General features: G+C 37.9%; 1 protein-coding gene across 2 annotated transcripts in view; it reads left to right on the plus strand.

The window, feature by feature from the left end:
* The window catches only part of LDB3 (LIM domain binding 3), a 163,550-nt gene that overhangs the window by 132,667 nt on the left and 9,304 nt on the right, over window positions 1-21,579 (plus strand). Inside the window, exons 5-7 of one of the 2 annotated variants that reach the window (XM_077454606.1) lie at window positions 8,888-8,910; window positions 14,637-14,840; window positions 20,581-20,601. In XM_077454606.1, coding sequence (XP_077310732.1) covers window positions 8,888-8,910; window positions 14,637-14,840; window positions 20,581-20,601 — 248 coding nt within the window. The remainder of the gene's footprint in view (window positions 1-8,887; window positions 8,911-14,636; window positions 14,841-20,580; window positions 20,602-21,579) is intronic. The other variant, XM_077454607.1, reaches the window with a different exon arrangement.

Genomic DNA, 21,579 nt, shown 5'->3' on the forward strand with positions numbered 1-21,579 from the left:
ACAGATACCAGACACATTGCCTGTATGTAAAATGTGCAATTGTACTGGCAATCAGAAAATTATTCTTCAGGAGGACAGTAATAAATAAAAAGGACCTTGTAACAACTTGAAGAGCTGCCATTTGGCCCAGCATTTTAATACAGTACTCTTGATGAATTTGGCTGCACTGTTTTGGCTTTCCATATTGATGTCTGGATCTGCATTTGACAATAACTGTTGGTGGTTGGTTATATTATTTGGAGAAGGTCTGCTTTTTCATTCCTGGCATTAGCAATGAGCATTGTAACGTTGCCATAAACACTGACCTTTCTGCTACCCATCTTGTTCTTTGGAACAGCTGTACATGTCCTCCAGGTCATAATGCTATTCGGTATTTGTTATATTGAATTTTCACTGAATGTCACAGTATTGTCAATGTAGAGGGGCAAGTACTGCACAGGAAGAAAGGAAAGACTCCAGGTAACCTTTTGGCATCACTTGAGATCAGAATTATAAGTGTTACCTTACTTCAGAAGTAATCATTTTTTATAATGTTTTCACATCAATCCATAAGCACATTTATTAGTTATGCTCAACATGGAATTAGAAAGCTGATTTACTAAAAGCAATAGACTGTTCTTTTTGCATAGGAAATCACACTTTGCAAAGGAAATATCCCCAAAGCTTAGTGAATGAGGTGGTGCTCTGCTGACTTCCTTCATCCAATCATGTGCATGCAAAAACTGTTTTTTTTATTTCCTTGCATGTCATTTGGTATCCTTTGCAAAGTGAAATTTTACCACACTCACTAAGAGAAACTGGAGATTTTCCATAGCAAACAAAAAGTGTCCCTTTACGTCAAACGTGGTTTTAGACCAGCTAGAAAACAGCGATAGTAAGTTAGAACATTTTGTGTGTGAATTGTGGGTAAACTAATTTTATTATTATTATATCATTATTTTTTATAATTATTTATATTTATTATATTATATTATAATTTATGATTTTGGGTTTCAAACTTTATCATACCTGGGATATCTACTAGACTTTGGACAGATTTAAGTGTGTTATTGCTGAGAATTACAGGCTTACAATATAAAACACCAAATTTCTATGCAAAAAAATTGTACCGCTTTGAGATGCAAAAATCTGATATAATAATACTGCCAGGGAGGTTAAGGGAAATGGTAAGTAATGCAGCAGGGGTATTGTTTTCAGGAAAATGTTCTCCCTATATCATTTAAACTTCCTCTCAGGCCTAAAGTGGTAATTGAACTGCGGTGGGGGGGTCAGGGCAGAGGGTTTAGAAAACCATGTAGACCACTGGAGAGTGATGTGATCTGCTTACTCCTGTGTCAGTGCCAAATCGAGCTCTCCTACACATAGTGGCACATACCCCTGTTTCACTTCTAGGGAGTTGATTTACCTAAAGCAAACAGAGTGTTTGTTTTGCAAGTAGAGTTCCACTTTGCAAAGAAGTTTTCCCCAGAGCTTAGTTTACGAGATGGAGCTCTGCTGGCATCCATTGTCCAATAATGTGCAAGCAAAAATGCTGTTCTTTTTTAATTTTGCTTGCATGTAATTCTTTGTAAAGTGAAGTTTCAGCACATTCACTAAACTCTAGGGCAAATTTCCTTGCAAAGTGCAACTTTCATTACAAAGTAAACAGCCTAGTTGCCTTTAGTAAATCAACTCATATAGGTCTACTGTGGAAGTACTAGAGACTTTTCATACAAAGCAGTGGGATTCAGTATACAATAAGTAGTATAAGTGGATCAAAGTTCTTACAGTTTAACTTTACAGAAGAGACAAATGAGAAAAATGGATGCCATCTGCAATGTTTGGTTGCCTTTTTAAACAAAAATAGTTGAAACTAATATCTGCACGATCTAGACATGTAAAAGCAATCATGTTATATCCAAGTGCATAAATATATTATACACATAACCTTCAGATAACAAGTTAGTGGCTCCCACTTGTGGGGAATCGCCTGCCTGGCATGTTGCTTATTGGCCCCTTTTTCAGCACCTTCTACTTCAGGCCATGCGGGCTTTTCCTTGATGCATTTGAAATGCTTCAATATATTTCTGCATGTAGATTTAATGTCTGTGTGTCTATGATATCACCTGGGTTTAAGCCTGCATTTACACATGAACAGAGTGTGTCCCTAATGATTTTGAAGCCTTTTACAAGCTTTGCAAAAGTGTTTTTGCATATGTATCTATCTTCAGGCATTTGTTTCCTGGGCTGGGCAAGTAAAAAAGAGCAGTTCCAGAGAAGGAGTGGAGTTTTTTCAAACGCAGACATGCACAAAAATGCATGTAATTGTGTATCTCAAGCATTTACAGGTGCACCCATTGATGACTATGCTCATCAATGGCTATGCTCAAAAAAAAAAGCTCATATACTTTTTGATCATAGGGACTAGAGCATGGGCATACACGTGTAAACAGGGACAAGGAGAAGGAAGGATTGTGCATGTTGAGCTTAGTCAAGTGTAAGAAAATGACTATAAAAGCTGTGCTTAAGTGTGAATGTTGTCTTAGATCTATCCGGCGCATTGTACCAGTGCCTAGGCATAAAAGTTCTTTTAAGCTTCTGTCAGTTCCTGAGCACTTTGGTATCTCATCTGACTTTCCTGACTGTCATTTTGATTTGACACCATTTTCATCCATCATCTGACTACTCTGGCTTTACAACTGGTTCTCATAATACTTGCGCTTTAGGATGGAGTACTTAATTTGCTCTTCTATTGCCTGCCTTTCATCAGTGGGGCCATTTTGTTGGCTGCAACCTTACACACAGCCATGTACCATTCCTATGAGGTCAGAAGCAATGAATGACCATTAACACTTTACGATTTGTGTCACTAGCTATAGATATAAACTCTGACCAATGCACAGAAGCTCCCCCCTACCCATGACACAATTAAATGTATCATCCATAAATATATACATACTCAATTTATGTACGGTATATGTTAATAGGTAGAAAAGAAAATATTATTTTTTTCCATTCATCATCACATTTGCTAAACTATTAATGAAAGGTTGTTGACCCCTTCCTTCCACTTCCACATTAAACATTCATGGAACAACAAGGATCAAATAGTTCTTCTAGTTCTTCTGTGTTGCAGGCTTCTTCATCATTCGGTGCGTACTGCTTTCATTTCTGTACAGGAAAGTTGTAAAGGATTCCTCTGCTGACTTTACTCTTTACTGCAAATGGGTATTGCTTCTGCTGGCTGAGTGCAGTTACATGAACATCTGGAGAATGTGAAGTTGTATATATTCATTCAGCTCTGAAATAATGTATTTCCACTTTTGAAATGCATTGCATTTTTTCCATCTTCTCCTCTGAGTAATAAATTTGATTTTGTTACTCCCCTGTTCTACCTTAAAAATGTCATCTGAAGCTCAGGAGATTAAAACAGACACAGGGACCTATTTTACCAAATGATACTGTTACACTGTGTTTGACTGTAAGGGGATGCTCAGCTGTTGAACACATACCAAAAATGGCTATATGACTATCTGCTTACAGACTCCAGCTTGTTCCTAATATATCTCACTAGATACCATAGCAGGCAGATATTTCAGAGGCTAAGAGAAATGGCAGAATGTGTCTCCTAGCAAATGAGGTGATTCTCTGTTTTCAGGTGAAATAATAGAACAGTCATTTTTCCTTTAAAGTCCTTTAAAAAGTCCTTTAAAATACATAAATTTATTTTTTTAGGTGTACTAAGCAAATGAAGGAGTAATGAGAGGTTGATAGTAGAAATATATAAGAGGTAGCACAACAGCACAAAGCAAAAATATGTAGAATGTTTTTAAGAAGGAGTCACTCTTTATATATAAAATGCTGAATTGCACGCTTTGCTAGCTTAAAATACTAAAGCTTTAATTCTGTACATTGCAAAGCCTTTGGTTAACGATTAAAAGTGGAGATAGAAAATATAATTTTAGCACTTTCATTAGATATCTGTACTTTTGTCAGAATGCACAAAGGAAAAGCCCATGTGCTTTACATATCAATGTGTTTATAATACAATTAGATTTTCACATATTGTCATTGTACAAATTAAAGCAATTTTTTTTGTTTTAGTTTTGGATAGAGAAGGGAAAGATAGGAAACCTTATTGAGTTTTTTTTATTACTGACTGGGGTTGATTTACTAAAACTGGAGAGTGCAAAATCTGTGCATGGTAGCCAATCGGTTCTTACTTCAGCTTTTTTAATTAAGCTTTGACAAAAAAAAAAACTTGGAAGCTGATTGGTTTCTATGCAGAGCTGCACCAGATTTTTCACTCCCTGGTTCTAGTAAATCAGTCTCACTGTGTTCGCACTTGGGAGATTCCTATTGCTTCAACAATATAATGTTGAAGCAATACAAAATAATAAAACAAAGAAATTAAATCAAATCGGGGGTGAACTTAGAAGGTTTTAAAGCTTTCAAATTGCAAGCATTCCAAAGCCGAAGTTTAGCTAAAAAAAAATTTTCTCCTAACTTACCTGTAATGAAGTATGTCCCAAATCATGCAGGCTGTTGGATCCTGTAGACATACTCTCTGCAAGTTGCCCGGCCTTCTTCCTGGCACTGAACTTCTGGCACTAAGATTGTTAATAGCTGTGGTTCTTCAGGATGAACTGCATTAGAGATGGTCTGACGGGGACCTCCTCCTCCTTCTTTCTCCATTGAGAAAAGTATTTTTTCATTGTTTACACTGTGTGTAATCATCTCTACCATTCAGTGTAAAAATGAAAGAACTTTTCTCAATGAGGAAGGAGGGAAGAGTGGGACCCCACGCTATTGCAGTTCAGCCCAAAGACCCAAAGCTATTACCCATTATAACTCCAAAAATTCAGTGCCAAGATGAAGGCCGTGCAACTTACAGAGATGATTTCTACAGCATCCTCCTGGAATGCAAGAGTAAGTAGTAGTATAAGTTAGTTCACTAAAGCTGTGGAGAAAAAAAAAAGCTAAACATCAGCTTTAAAACTGTAACGTTCATATGTACTAATTTTATAACATCAGCATGGTAATAGCAATACAAACTATTTTTATTTTTGACAATTCAATATAAACTTACCTGAAAAATCTCCAATCATGTTATGAGTGCTGCCTGCCTGCTGGCCGTCTCTTTCCACAACTTCCTGAAATTCCTGCATGCTTTGGAGCTTCTCTTCTGCTGTTTACTTTCAATTTTAAAGGACTACATATCCCATGGTACACTCCTGCTTGTAAGCATGAAATCCTGTAGTGACTCCACCTCCTGAAACTCCTCCTCTCAGCACCTCTGTACATCCGAAGACAGGCTCTATAATCTGTGTGACACAGCAGTGCTTACTCACAGTGAAAACATAACAAGTCACAGAATTCAGGGTAGTAGGCATCTTCGCAAAGCAAATTTAAAAACTTCAAGATTGTTTGGAATAATAGGAGTAGGCTAGAAAAAAATGAAATACAATGTGGAAATGAATATAAGATTTCAAATTTTGACCATAGATACAGTATACTTTAACAAAATCACTAATCGTTAGGCAGAAAAAAAACAGTTCACATTTAAGTTAAGTTGTTAGCCGTAAGCCTACAATTCTGCATTAAGATGAATTGACTGGATATGTGACATTCGCTATGTAAAAGACACACACTTGCTGTCCACCTAAAACACTACTAAATATTTTACAATAGTGAACACAGGAACTAATATCCAATACAGTGAAATGTTTGATAAGCCATTGTACGCTTTTATTAGCATTAGTTCCTACATTATGTCTTCTGTGGCATTTGTTAAACATTGCATCTTCCATAGGAAAGACTGGTGCAAGCTTTGGAAGATGCATTAGGAAGACACTGCAGGCAATCATGTATAAATTTAATTGCAACGTATGTTTTAGGTAAAACTGCTAAAAATGTGTGTACTAATACTGCTTGAACCTTGAAAAAAAGAGGGGGGTACACCCTAAACGCTTGTCCTGAAAATTCCAATGTTAGTGCAAATAAAAAAATTATCACAGACAGTACTTAATTGTTCCTATTGCAACACATGAAACTGAAAGAATGTAAACGGTACCAGTGAAACATGGTACATAACCTATTATGCAAGTTACAAACAGTGTAGAAGTGTGTCAAGCTATATTGACATCAAGGTGTGAGCAAACCCTAATTAGGACATACTGCCTGCTAATGCAAGGCTGTAAAAGGGGTTTATTGGAGGAGTATGTGGAATGTATTGTCAAAGCTGTAGAGTACTACTGGTTGCAAACCTATATGTACTTTGAGCAAACTCTTATCTGTAAGCTTACCTATCCAGAAGGTAAACTGGTTGGGCATGCAGGGCTTAGGACATTGTGGAAAGCCGAACAGCCAGTAGATATGATGTCAGCAAAGGCAAAAAGACAGTACAAAATAGCAAGAAGAAGAGGAGCCATGAACAAAGGAGCAATGGTCAGATGCAAAGCTCTAAAAAAAAGGTCTCAAGTGCAGTGAAGATCCCCAGCAGTAACTCCAAATAAAAATGTCAGAATGGAAACCTGTCAAGTGGATTTGCAAATATTTAGGGTAACTATAATCAGTGCCATGGAGGGATCAAATGGTTCTTTTTTAATGGGTCATGTACTTAATATAGGAAACCTTAAATCTAAGGACTGAGAATGATAGTTGTCTGGCATTCATGTTGCTTCTCTGACTTTTATGAAACATTCCTCCAACAAATTTTATTTCAAATGATGTCTAAACTCCCGATCTTAATAATTGTTCCTTGACAATAAGTTAAAGTAGTGATACCATAAGATTAGCATCACAGGAAAACTATTAGCATTTTTAGAAAGCTAGGCTAAGGTTTTCTTCAGAAACTGTCACATCCATTAAATTTGCTATACATTTATTAAATTTTCTTAAATACCTACAGCTAAAAATAGGGTCATTATTTAATATGTCCTTATTCATAGGTAGCCATATTGGGTTAGCATGGCCCAATTCCTTAAAAGGATCATTCATTTTATATTTAGCATCACTAGCCCTGTTGTAACACTCATAAAATGGCAGTGTATGTCAAAGCCAGCAGCCGGTTGTGGTCTCCTTGGAAACATTTACCAAAGATGATGGTCCAGTTTATTTCAATCAGGATATAATCAAACATGACAGCAATTTTTGAATCATACATGCTATGAAATCTTGTCAGTTGCCAGACGTCAACAGCATGTGTGAAAGCATTAAGTGATGTAAAAAAGGATCCCTTCCCCAAGAACAGAATGTCAGTAATGCTGGCATTGACCCTTTTCCTAAGTATGCATTCAGTCTATATGCATTATGGATTATGATTTAGCCAGAGGCAGTTAAAAGCTCTCTGTGCATTTATTCTTTAGGATTAAAGTATAGAAATACCAGGTGACACAAAATGTCCATGCTTTGGAATACTAGGATTAACATGACATGCAGCGTCCTTGAGGAAAAAAGGTCTGCACAAAAATACTTTTAGAAGTCATCCAGCAGACATGAAACCTTTGTAAGTCTTGCTGGATAAATTGTAATCCACACATTTTATGTCTATTACTCACATCAGTATTTTAGTTATACAGTTGTTTTCTCCTTCTATTTGTAGACAGATATAAACAGCTTGAAAGCTTCAGTTAATGTCAAGTGCCCTTCAAATACAAGTATGATGTGCAGTTTTTCAATTCTGAATCCTAAAATATCCTTGTACATTACTGTAATAAGGTAAAACAGAATCAGGGGCATGTGGATTAACAATGAAAAACTTTGAAGAAATAATACCATAGCCAAAATGCATTCTTAAAAGGATTTTTCCATAGTTTATTATTAACTGGTCTCTGAAATTATCACTTAGTGGTTTTCTCTTATAAAACTATCCCATAGACAAGGTAATACCATCATCTGTACATATCAAGAACACTAACTTACGATGAGTTATTTAAAAGCTGAAACATTATTTTTATTTTTGGGTAAAAGTAAAGAAGGGTTATTGACCCGCTCAGTATTCCTCACTTGGGAGATTCAGGTTTATAGTATATTGGTTCTGGTGACCAACATCGTCAGGACCAAAAAGAAGGAAAAAAATGAGTTGAACAGTTGAACAGAGAGGACATCTTCCAATAGGAACACCTTGGGCAATGACTACTATCCAAGAAAGAATACTCCCCACTTTTGAAATGTTTCCTCCTACTTTCTGATGTGTGTACAGCTCATGAAGTAAAGAGAAATCTCCCCAGTCAGACACAGATGACCAAAAAAACTGTCTGGAGCTTAACTATTTCCCAATCTATCCAAAACTTTAAAAAAGCATTGGCTTTAAATATACTTTATTGTACTTAGATCCATCATGCAACATAGTCATATGTATTGCTCAGAACTGATTAGTAAAATAACATGTTCAGCTACAATAAACTGAAACCTGATTGGTAAATATAAGATAATAGACCATTCTTCTTTCTATCCTCTTTCAAAATAATTCTGAAAGGACCAGGGGATCGTTTTGTTACTTGCCATCAATGTGAAGAAATACAGGAAAAATGCTTCTGTTCTAAAAATTACTCTTAACAGTATGCAGATAGATGGTCATGTTAAAAAAAAAACACTGCCATAAAATATGCATTTCATGCAGTTCTTCTAAACAACCTTGCCCAAAGAACAAAAGTAGATATAAATTATGATTTTAAATACTGTAATGACCACTGCAGTGTGGTCCTTCCATAATTTTTGATGCACCTTTGGGAAGTAAGAAATATTTGATACCTCTCCAAGTTGCTATATTCAATGTGGATTATTTACATGTTTTTGTAACATCATTGTGACTGGTTTACAGCGAGAAGGAAAATCATTAATATGACTCTACCATCTTATAACAAATCTATCTCGACTGATTCACCTCTCTTCTTTCTCTCTGCAGGTTATAGCCAACACTGTTGCCAAGTTAGTATAAAGGCATTATTATGTGTTGTTTGGACCCTTTGTATTGCTGTGTGCCTTTTTAGTCGGCATGGTATGTGGTGTTATTGTAAGAACATAACAGAAATAGGATGCAACTTGCTCATCATGGTAGCCATACACATCTCAAATTTCGTCCAATTCCTGCTGAATTGGGCTAAATTTCAGCTGTAGGTGCAGCGGCGCAAATTCTTTTGGCGATGCTAACTTTGCTGTGTAATTCGTGATGTGCAGCTGGCCTTAGCATGTAAATTCGATGCTGTTAAAGCTTACATTAGTGGTGTGATCTCTGTGAGCAAGTAATAAAGATTGGGATATATGGAACGTGCCTCTAGGCCAATAATTCAAAGCTACAATGCAAAGTGAAAGATTGAGTATTAAATATTCTGTTTGGTTTCTGTTCTGAAGCAAGGTACAGACAAGGTACAACAGAGTCTGCTACTACAGCTGGCTACACATTATACAATTTTCCTTTAGATTTACCAAAATCATATAATATGAGGTCAAATCTTAACACTTTCAGTTTGTATGCAATCAGGCAGGCCCTTTCACTACATAGTTGAAGGTAAACCTAAAGGGAATTGAACAAGAAAATTGTATAATGTGTAGCCAGCTTAACAGAGCTGTACGTGGATATAGGAGTAATGCACACTAATGTTAAAACAGTAGTTGATGCATCAGTTGCAGTACTAACATTACATAACTCAATTTGCAATTTTTTCTTGAAAGGCCTGCTGGGGATATTTAACTCAATGGCTTTTCAGACTGTCATGGCAGCTGCATTAAAAAGGGTCCATCCTGGAATCTAGAAGAACCCACAAAAAATATGGCTACAGAGTAACTCTAATGCCCCATACACATGATCAGACTTTCCGCCAACAAAACGTGGATTTTTGTTCGAAGGATGTCAGTTCCAACTTGTCTTGCATACACACGGTCACACAAAAGTTGGGCAACAATTACAAGTGTAAAAGACGTACGTGATATCTCCATTACGAACGCTAGTAATATCTCCGGCTCATACTTGATTCCGAGCATGCATGGACTTTTGTCCGACTTGTGTACACACGATCGGAAAGTCCGACAACAAAAATTTGTTGGCGGAAAATCTGAGAACCTGCTAGCCAACATTTGTTGGCACAAACACCGCCAACAAATGTTCGATGGAGCATACACACGGTCGGACTTTCCACCAACAAGCTCACATCCAACATTTGTTGTTGGAAAATCTGATCATGTGTTACAGGGCATTAGACTAAGGTTACAAAGAGATTTTTGATTATGCAGTTAAAAAAAAATAGAGCAAACATGTAATATTTGTCATGAGACTATGCATGATCATATTGCATTTTTTCACAATTTTTGTTCAGCCATTCAATGTCTTATAGTGGCTCCTTTAATAAAAAGGGGGTATGCCTAGAGGCGATTCAGTTCGCATTGTGCGCTATATAAGTATTTCATTCATTCATTCATTCATGCTGATCAAAATCATGGAAAAGGAGACTGTTGGAAATTAACCAAAGCTCCTAAAAAATGGCACTACAACCACAATGTGACTGATACTGAGCATTGTGCTATTGTCTGCAATCTAATGCATGATTGCATGGACAGAGGTTGCCTGTGAACTTTACCAAGTAAAAAGCCATGTGTTCCAAGACAGGTGATTGATCAGAGGCGATTTAAGTAATTTGATCATAAACTGAAATCACAAAAACACCTCCGGCTTGTTTATGTCAGAAACTGGTGACATTGCTGCATATTGTGTTGAACTAATTTGAATGGCAGAATGCAAGTTAATGCACCTAACATGTTGCAAAATATACATGTTAATGAGTAAGCCTTTAAAGATCATTCTTCATAGGTTTTTATCTAAGAAAACAAATGCCAGTTGCAGGTGGCACAAGTTATCATGAACAACCATATTGGGAAAAGACGAATCCATGTGACTTTACAAATATTGGTAAAAACACAGACTGTTTAATTTTGAAAAGCTGGCACAGGTAAAATTTCTAGTATTCTACACAGTTAAAGCTATATATAAATTAAAAAAAACATACATACTCAAATTCCTGCTGCAGCATCAGTCTGATGCTGCAGCTGTCCTCCTCTGGTTCTAAGCCTGAAAGTTGAGCAATCACATGACTGATGATCGCTCAGTTCTCGGTCTGCTCTGAGCAGAGAGCAGTGACTCTGTGGTCTGCCCCTCCAGTGCTCACTGGTGCACCAGGCTGGGGAGGGGGTTGGAGCCGCTGACTCAGGCTCTCAGCAGCATGCTTCTGGTCAGGCATTTAGGTGGATCCTGTCATTATTGTTGGGATCCCTCCAGAGACCTGAGGGGCTCTGTGATGTCAGTCGACAGTGGGATCAGTGTCAGCTGATTGTTGGACACAGAAGAGCACAAGTACACTCCTTGTGAGCCACATGAGAAATATAACCAAAAAAGCTTTGACCATACGTCTCTTTTAACCACTTAAGAGCTGGACCATTTTGCAGGCCAAAGACCAGAGCACTTTTTGCAATTCGGCACTGTGTCGTTTTAACTGACAATTATGCGGTGGTGCGTTGTGACTCCCAAACAAAATTGACGTCCTTTTTTTCCCACAATAGAGCTTTCTTTTGGTGGTATTTTATCACCCCTGCGGTTTTTATTTTTTGCACTATAAAAAAAAACATAATTTTTTACATTTTGCTATAATAAATATCCCTCAAAAACATAAAAAAAAATGTCCTCAGTTTAGGCCGATATGTATTCTTCTACATATTTTTTCGGTTAAAAAATCGCAATAAGTGATTATTGATTGGTTTTCACAAAAGTTATAGCGTTTACAAAATAGGGATAGTTTTATGGCATTTTTATTAATATTTTTTTTTTACTAGTAATGATGGAGATCAGCAATTTTTATCATGACTGTGACCTTATGGCGAACACATCGGACATTTTTGACACATTTTTGGGACCATTGTCATTTATACAGCTATCAGTGCTATACAAATGCACTGATTCCTGTGTAAATGACACTGGCAGTGAAGGAGTTAACCACTAGGTGGCAGTGTAGGGGTTAAGTGTGTCCTAGGGGCGTGTTTCTAACTGTGGGGGAGCTTGGCTGTGTATGACATGTCACTGATCTCTTCTCTGATCACACAGAGCAGAGATCAGTGACACTGTCACTAGGCAGAACAGGGAGATGCTTGTTTACATTAGCATGTCCCCATTTGTCCTCCCCGTGAGGCGATCGCGGGTATCCCAGCGGTGATCAAGTCCACGGGACCTGTGATTGGATTCTTGGAGGTTCCGACCGGCGCGCCCACGTGCCGCCGGCGGCGCGCACGTGATGGCACGGCGGCAAATTTAAAGGGACGTACCTGTATGCCCATTTGCCTGTCTGTGCCATTCAGCCGACGTACATCAGCGTGCGCCGGTCGGCAAGTGGTTAAACATTTTGCTATGGGAATTTACATTCAAGGTGAGCATATATTAGATGTTCTTTAAGGCCCCATAATGCATCTGTAGTGACTATATGCACAGCTATGGAACAGACCTTGCCATATTAGTGAAGTGAAAGAGGAACCAGAAGTGTAGGAGATACAATGGGGGGAAAAACAATATTTTATATCAAACAGATACACAGACAGCAATAAAAAGCTGACCGGGGTTCTAGCCTTTCCCTACACCTATTAACCACTTCCCGACCAGCGCACGACGATGTACGTCGACAGAATGGCACGGGCAGGCATATTGGCGTACAGGTACGTCCAATATTCAATGCCGCCCTGCCTTCGGGAGCGCGCCGCCGGCGGCGCGCTCCCGCGCTGGTCGGGACCCCCGTGAGTCCGGTCGCAGGACCCGCGGACTCGATCGCCGCGGGCATCCCTGCGATCGTCTCACGGAGCGGCCGAATGGAGGAAATGCTGTGTAAACAACATTTCTCCATTCTGCCTAGCAACTAGTGACGCTGATCTCTGCTCCATGTGATTGGAGCAGAGATCAGTGTTCACTAAATGAAAGCCCAACCCCCCCACAGTTAGTAACACAGCCCTAGGAACACTTAACCCCTACACTGCCACCCACTGGTTAACCCTTTCACTGCCAGTGTCATTTACACAGGAATCACTGCATTTATTTAGCAGTGATTACTGTATAAATGACAATGGTCCCAAAAATGTGTCAAAAATGTCCGATGGGTCCCCCACAATGTCCCAGTCACAATAAAAATCGCTGATCGCCGCCATTACTAGTAAAAAAAAAAAAAAAAATTATTAATAAAAATGCTATAAAACTATCCCTATTTTGTAAACGCTATAACTTTTGCGCAAACCAATCAATAATCGCTTATTGCGATTTTTTTACCAAAAATATGTAGAAGAATACGTATCGGCCTAAACTGAGGGAAAAAATGTTTTTTTTATATATTTTTGGGGGATATTTATTATAACAAAAAGTTAAAAATAATGCGTTTTTTTCAAAATTGTCGCTCTATCTTTGTTTATAGCGCAAAAAATAAAAACCGCAGAGGTGATCAAATACCACCAAAAGAAAGCTCTATTTGTGGGAAAAAAAGGACGTCAATTTTGTTTGGGAGCCACGTCACACGACCGCGCAATTGTCAGTTAAAGCGACGCAGTGCCGAATCGCAAAAAGTGGTCTGGTCTTTGACCAGCAAAATGGTCCGGTCTGCAAATGGTTAAAGAAAGGTATTTAATTATTGTCTGTGTTCCTAGGCTTATGATTTAACATTTACACAAAAGAACAGTTACATTTTTGTTGCCACTTGGTGTAGACATAATGAGAGGGCATTAGAAAATGATTAAAAAATGTTCACACAATAAATTGTGTGAAGATTTACCTAAATTATCTAATCATATGGAAAGAAAATTCCTTTTTACTTATTTCACCTGCAAATGTTTGGATAATTCAATTGAATATTCCCACAATTTATTGTATGAATATTTTCAAATCCTTTGGTTATTAAATGTTACCTAAAGTATTGTATTGTATATCTCTTATGAATTATACTAGTGGGGTTGATGGAAAGTTTCCTAGCAAGTTTCCTGGCAATTTTAAATATTTACCTGCTCAATAATCTGTTTATTTAACAGTGCATCTAGGGCATACTTCAAAATGGAAAAGGAATTAAGAGATATACTGTACATGCTCAAATGGAGACCAAAACAAATGTATAGGTGACACTTTTATTTTAGTATTAGAAATAAATAGTGGGAAATTGGGCTTCAGAATTATTAGCAGACTCCACCAAAACATTTTGGGCGAGTTGTGAAGAGACTTTCATGGGTTAATACTTCGTCTTGTTTTTCTGCCTCCATTCTATTCAGACTGTGCAGAGTGTTTCAGAAAAGTTATCAATGAGGGTGTTTTCCTAACATACATTTTCCTTGATCAAAGCAGAAGCCGAAATTACATAGGATCTTAAAAAACGAGTTATATTTCTCTATGTTAAATTCTCACACTACCAATTTTGAATTAAGTTCTTGCAATGCTTTCAGTCTGGATAATGTTTTTAGAAAATATGCATGGCATGACTTGTGTACACTTAAAGCATGCATTACCCTCCATACGTTGTCCATTTACTCTTGAAGACCATAACCTACAATGTGGCTATGGGTTTTTGATCAGCTCTGCGTTTAACACTTCCTGCTCTTTTTTTTCCCATTTCCCTTTTGCACTATTCACAACTCCCTTCACTTCCTGTCAGCTCTGAGTTCGTACCCCAATTCAACCCCAATGTGCTCAAGGACTCAGCACTTTCTACCCACAAGCCAATTGAGGTCAAGGGTCCTGGAGGCAAGGCCACAATTATTCACGCCCAGTATAACACCCCAATCAGCATGTATTCCCAAGATGCTATTATGGATGCTATTGCCGGCCAAGCACAGGCCAGAGGCAGTGATCTCTCAGGGTAAGCAAAATACAACTTTTTCTTGCATGCTCACTGGTTAAACTGGCACTGTAGAGAACTACACACCTACCTACACACCACAAATGACTGATTTCTGTTGTCACATTAGAAATTGGTATAGTTTATTGATGTAGTCATATTTAGCATGCTTTCCCAGCTATGTTAAATTACACATTTTATCACTTTTAAATGGTGAATACAACTTTCTTAGCCTCTGTTGCACAAACCCAGCAAGTGCAGTATGTATTATAATTAATAAATTCTTCATATGTCTTTGTTAAAGCTCAGGACTAGCATTCATGGTCTACCTAAAACTCAGGAAACAACTATGGGTGTGCTGATGTTAAAGATCACCCCAGTTTCGGTCAGAAAGGGTGACAATTTCCATGGCTTTGGGTAACATCTGACTGTGAACATGTGTACCCTGAAGGATGCTGGGTTAGGGCAGCCAGAACAGTGGTCAGTCTTTCTATATATTTTTAATGGTGATCATTATTTTAACTGGCCCCATTCACAAGATAAGTCTGGCTGAAGGCCATAAACTACTGAGATCCCAAAGGTGCCCTTACTTCTGCAGATGGGGCTACCCAAGACATGTTTTTGCTGATGGCTTGATTTGCAGCAATGCTGGCTTGTCAGCCCAAACATAGATTATTAAGCTCATATCATTCAAGAGACAACCATGATTTCAGAGCTGCATACATTCACTGATGTGATCTTCAAGTGATAACATTTTCCATCCCCTTAAAAAAATCGGAAGTGAGAGTGGGTGACCTCCCATACATGTGCTGATTACTGGCAAGTTAGTAGATCTAAAATGACCCTATACTATATATAATCAACACTTGTACATTACATTTATGAACAGCTCTGAATGACAATCACACTGTTACAAGAATATGGCAAGTGTAACTGTAATATATATATAAAAATGCAGAAGGAGCTCAGTTAATATAGGATTATGAAAGGGTTAAGCTTCAAATCTATGACAGACTATTGTAATAATTACATCTGTGAAATTGTTGCAGAAATGTTGTCAGTGATGGTCTAAGATTTGAAATTTTTTCAGTTGAGTATGAAAAATCAAATCGTAAATGTTGCCTGCCCTCATGTGGCTATGCTGGAGAAGAACATCACATTTCTGCAGATTATTTTCGCTTTGTGTATTAAATCTTGTTGTCACAATTGTTACAGTTTTACTTCTGTTAATATGCTTTTGCAAAAAAGAAAGCCTTGAGGGCGTGTAACTAGATGATTTCATAAATCATTTTTCAAACATAAATAATGAAAAAATGTGTGGATGACTTTCGGATGGTAGGATTAGATCTGTGCTCCTGGCCAGTAAAATGATCCTGTTTAAATGCTATCACTTCATAAATAATCTGTCATTTACACTGCCACAGACAAGACAGAGTACAGACAAACTAGATTAATGGTAGATGTCCAAAAACCAAAAAGCCGCTAGAAACTCCAGGATAGCGCTTTTACAGTGTAAACAGTATAAATTTGCAGTACAAACACAAGAATTAAAATTGTGTTAGCTTATAAATCATGTTTCTTTTTCTTCTTATCTTATCTTTCTATCATGTGGTGGAAAAATACATTGAAGTATGTCTTCCTCCTTCAGGAATAGCTACTCTGAAAAAAAATATTTGCTTTGAAAAAATACATTTTTCATTACTTGATGGAAAATAGTGTAACGTCAGTCAAAACAAATGTGTTTATTTGTCTTTATCACATTTGAAAATTTCTCCAATAGGACCACAGCCAGCAATTAAACACTTTTTTGTCAAATAATAAAGCTGGCCATACACTAGTAGCAAGTTATTTACAATTTATAGTTACATTCAAAATTTTAGTTCAGTTTTCTAAGCATTAGTGGGGTCAAATTGACATTAGTTTTTGACCGCCATAACGAAAAAATTCAAAGGAGAAGGTTGGAAATTTTTACTCGACCAAACTAATTTCGAAAAGTTTATGTGATTTTTCATTTGGGAAAGTCCATTAGTTTCATGATTGAATGTTAAAAGGAAACAAAAGTTTGATGTAGTTTTAAATGACATTTGTCAAGGAATCAAGTGTACTGAGATTTTTCAAATGAATGTTTGTTCAAAAATCTGCTAGTGTAAGGCCAGATTTGTTGTTTCTTTCTTAATAAACAGCTGCTGAATCCTGTTTAAATAAAGGAGCAATTTGGTCTGCCATTTTAATCCCAATTAGCTTCTTAAGCCTTGATAAAGGGGTTATTGTAATCCTTAAAGGGGTTGTAAACCCTTGTTATTTTAAAATAAAAATAATAAGCATGCCTAAACTTACCTGTTCTGTAAGTTTTGCAGAGCAGCCCAGATTCTCTTCATCGGGTGCCCCGCCAGGGCTCCAAGCCCCAAGCCCCATGGAAATCAGTTTCCCTGGGGGCACCCATGCGGGCTTGCTCCTGAGTCCCGCTGCTATGTTCATTAGCACAGACAGCGGGACTCAGCCCTGCCCCCCGTGTCACTGGATTTGATTGACAGCAGCAGGAGCCAATGACTCCTGCTACTATCAATCTGTCCAATAATGAGAGAGACAGTGGCTGGAGCCGCTGCGCTCATGCACGTCACTAGATCTGATCAGGCTCAGGTAAGAAAAATGGGGGGGTGTCTGGGGGAGCTGTAGCACAGAGGGTTTTTCACCTTAATGCATAGAATGTGAAAAACCTTGAGGCTTTACAACCGATTTAGGGCATTGGTTTCATTTATGTTTAAATAAATGTTTGTTGGACTATTTATTGGCGTGGTGCTGTTTTCTCTTCCAACTCCCAGGTTCTTATTTTTGTTACCTTACTTTCTCCCAGTAAGCATCTTCATTGGGACAAGAAGTGAGAGTGAATATCACTAGTTGAAAGACAACAATATAAATTGAATAGATTCCAGCTGTTCCCCTTTGATTTAAAACTTAAAAAATGCAAATAAAGTTTTGGCTAGAATTAATTTCCAACAATACTTGAGAAAGGAAATGTCTTACTTTTTTTTTCTTTTTTTTAAATAATAATAAAAAAGAGGAACACTAAAATAAGGATTGAGGTTGGCCTCACGCTCCCCCACAGCCCAACTTATCTGTTTTGTTATCACATTAAAAGGCCAATATGGAGGTTCAAGATGTGTCTGTGTGTTTAAAGGAGGGATACATTAAGCACAACCTTTCCAGGAGGTCTTAGGAGATTATCTCTAGATTGACATGAGTGTTTTGTTAAATGTTAACTCTTCTTATACATTTCGTTTCATCATACTTTCAATTTGAAGTGTCTATATTTTTAGTTTGTTTTATTAAAGATGTCCAGAGACATGAAATGGTACTCACAACATCCAATCGCAGAATGGTGCATGAATTTGTGCTAAGCAGCGAGAAGAGAAAGATATAAAGAAAACAGACAACTAGTATAGATAGATTACAGCATTGGATTATTTTACGCTGTATTTATGAACTACCTTACCTCTAAATTTATAGAACTGAACAAATTTACTGCCTTGTAAACCAATTCTCAGAAACTATTTTAATTTGTTGAATTATTAATGCTGCAATTCATGCCAAGTACAGAGGCAGAAATAGGCTGAGCAGAGTTGGTCAGTGGCATCATGTTAGCAGTACACTCATAAATGAGTACACTCATAAAACACTGACACATCCCTCAGTCATGTGAACATCCTAATGTTGCCTAAATAGAGGCCTAGACTGAGCTGAGAGCCACGCAGAAAAGCTGAAGATGCGAAAAGACATGTAAAGGAATACCCAAAAATAAATGTCACAGCTATAGTAAAGTAGAAGCAGAAGCATAAATAGGTACATATTCTTAAGTGTCAGGAAAGCTTTTTTTTGTGTCACAAAGCTGAGGAGAGTATTGAGTGGCTTTATTGCATACAAACTAGCAAAGCAAACCTGACAGCAAAGGTCAAAAGTCAATGTGTTCTGTAGCAAAAAGTGTTACTGTATATTTTGTGTGTCCAACTTTCAAGTGTATATGGTTTGTGGATGTCCTGTAAACAGCAAACCACATTATATAAACACAGCAAACCCACAACTATCAATTAAGGGTAATTCACTTAAAACGGAGGTCTGCCCACAGCTGCAAAAATTAAAAGCCAGCAGCTGCAGACTTTTAATAATTGGACACTTACCTGTCCTGGAGTCCAGCGATGTCGGCACCAGAGCTGATGTTTCCATCAGCTGTCGGGTGCATGCCACCTCCATTGCGAGTAAGGAAACCAAGCAGTGTAGCCTTACGGCTTCACGTTGGGAACCCTACTGTGCATGCGTGAGGCTCCTCTCTCCTACTGGCCCGGCGCCCAGGGAAGGAGGAGGGAGCCCCGGAGATGATGCAAATACCCGCAGCTGAGGCTCCCGAGAGGGGAGACAGGATACTTGTGAAAGACAGGTATCCTGTCCCCCCTTTCCCCAAAAGGTGCCAAATGTGGCACTGGAGGGGGGAAGGAGTACAAAGAGGGGGAACTCCGCTTTAAGTATGATTAGTTGTTATGGGTTTCTACACTTTGCACTTAATCATGGCTTTATTACATAAGCCTGAAACTGTAAAACATAAAATTGCCAACTTGGCTTTCACCTCACTAGCCTGACAATTGCAGAAAAGTATCTATATTCATGATTCAACTTCTACAATGCAATCATAATTTCTGACTACACAAGATATGTGTGCAACATTTTCAAAGTGAGATGATCACATTTCTAATCATACAGTCCATCTTGTATTGTATGTTCGATGGCAGATGAAAGCACCGTTATTCTGCTTGTGCTCTGTACACCAACTTCATCAGACAAGTGTCAAGTGTGTATGCATACCTTTGGAAACAAGAAAAATTTTCAGTAAGAGGACAATTATGTGGCACAAATCTAATCTATTTTTAATAGATTAGATTTAAGTTTTTTACTTTACTTTTTTGGCATTCCAAAAGGTAATGTAATTGACATAGCTGCAGCACTGTCATTGGTGGTACATCAGTGACATATTTACTTACATCAAGACCATGGGTTTCAATTTTCCCAACCCTGCAGTGCCAGAGATGGTGGTTATGCTGACTGTTTTACCACTTCAGACATCACCATCACTGTGGCTCTCTGTGTGATAAAGAGAACCTGGTCTCATGACCTGCCTTGTACTATGTGACATTTTATTTAACAGTACCATCAATAGATTGGGAATCAAGTTTTTCATGTGTATCAATGATTTTATAAAAAAAAAAATGCACATATATACTGTACAACCACACTTTGTTAGTCTTTTAAAATCCTAGCTGTGTAGTGTGGTTGTAACTAAGCTAAAAATAAATATACTGTATATTATGAGGGGGGGAACTACTATTTCAACCCAATGACAGTGCCTAATACACAGCTAAAATACAAAACGTAAAGAGCAAAAATAATCATCTGCCAAAAACATTTTATTTATTTTCGCGTTTGAGATCTTTTACTTTTTCCCCATCGTCACGTAATTAAATTTTTTCAGATCATTGGACCTTTTCTTTATGTTTTGACAATCTTGTTTCCTTTAATAAGGTATCTTTTAATATGTTAATTATGCTTATGTTTTCCTTTACTGACTATGTTCTTCTTTTTTTCCTCTTTATCCATTCTTTCTTTATTAACTCACTTCTAATACTAACATTACTCTGTGCCCATCACATCATCACATTGCTGGGTACCAAACCTCAATGCACTGGTCTGTTGGGTTTGGTCGTATCACTCTCAGTGGCCCTGAAGCTACACAGGTGTAAGTAGAAAACATTTTCTAACTTGATCACTACAAAGAATAGGCTTATTCTTCTTAGGTGGACATTCATCTTTTCAGATTCATATTCAACTGTTTTTATTCTCCACAGTGTTTTTGTTCCAGTAGCCATTCTAAGTATCCCTGCATTATTAACTCACATCTTCCTCACCTGCTTTTAAACATTCATCATTTTCCTGCTATATTGTATACTACCAGATTCTAACTTGGCAGGTGATTGGAGTAAAAAAATAGCATATCGAGCAGGTTAAGTCAAACAGGTTGTGTGCTGCATTTGTTTAATAAGAATTAGGTTCCTTTCACATGAATGCAATGTGGTTTGATTTCACTGGGGTGCAGCAAAGTGTACCCATGGATTTGGTGAGGGTTAGCTGTGCTTTCCCATTGACTTCTATTATCTCCCATGGTTTTGGTGCGCTTTCTGAAAGTGCACCAAAACTACGGGACATAATAGATCTCTATGGGAAAGCACAGCAAATCCACACCAAACCCACAGGTACACTCGCTACACCCGCAGTTAAACCGCACCACATCAGTGTGAAAGGAGCCTTAGGCTGTATTGCCTATGATAAAGCTTATTGGCTAAAAAATGTTTGACGGGGTAATTTTTAGGGCCAAGCCAATAGTAGTCTCTTCAACCTTTTTACGCTTGTGCCTCCTGGCCCTTAAAGAGATTTCAGATGCTGGGAGGAGGGGCAGAGTTTATGATCATGTGACCGCCGTGGTTGGCTGTCACAGCAATCACATGATCAGAAAGCTCCCGATCGCAAAGGAGTGATAGGGAGCTTTGCGTTAGCAAACAGTAACTACAGCGGGAGGACACAGGGCATGTGCTCTCGACTAATTGGTACACAAATATGCGGCCGATCAGCACCAAGGACCAGCTGCTGAGAGGTTGCATATTTGCGTACTGTTGGTGCTTAGGGGTTAAACTCCTGAAGGAGCTTAAGGTAAATGTCT

Source organism: Lithobates pipiens, unplaced genomic scaffold (assembly GCF_037356315.1).
Source record: "Lithobates pipiens isolate NorthernLeopardFrog02 unplaced genomic scaffold, aLitPip1_a1.2 Scaffold_25, whole genome shotgun sequence".
Classification (NCBI taxonomy): domain Eukaryota; kingdom Metazoa; phylum Chordata; class Amphibia; order Anura; family Ranidae; genus Lithobates; species Lithobates pipiens.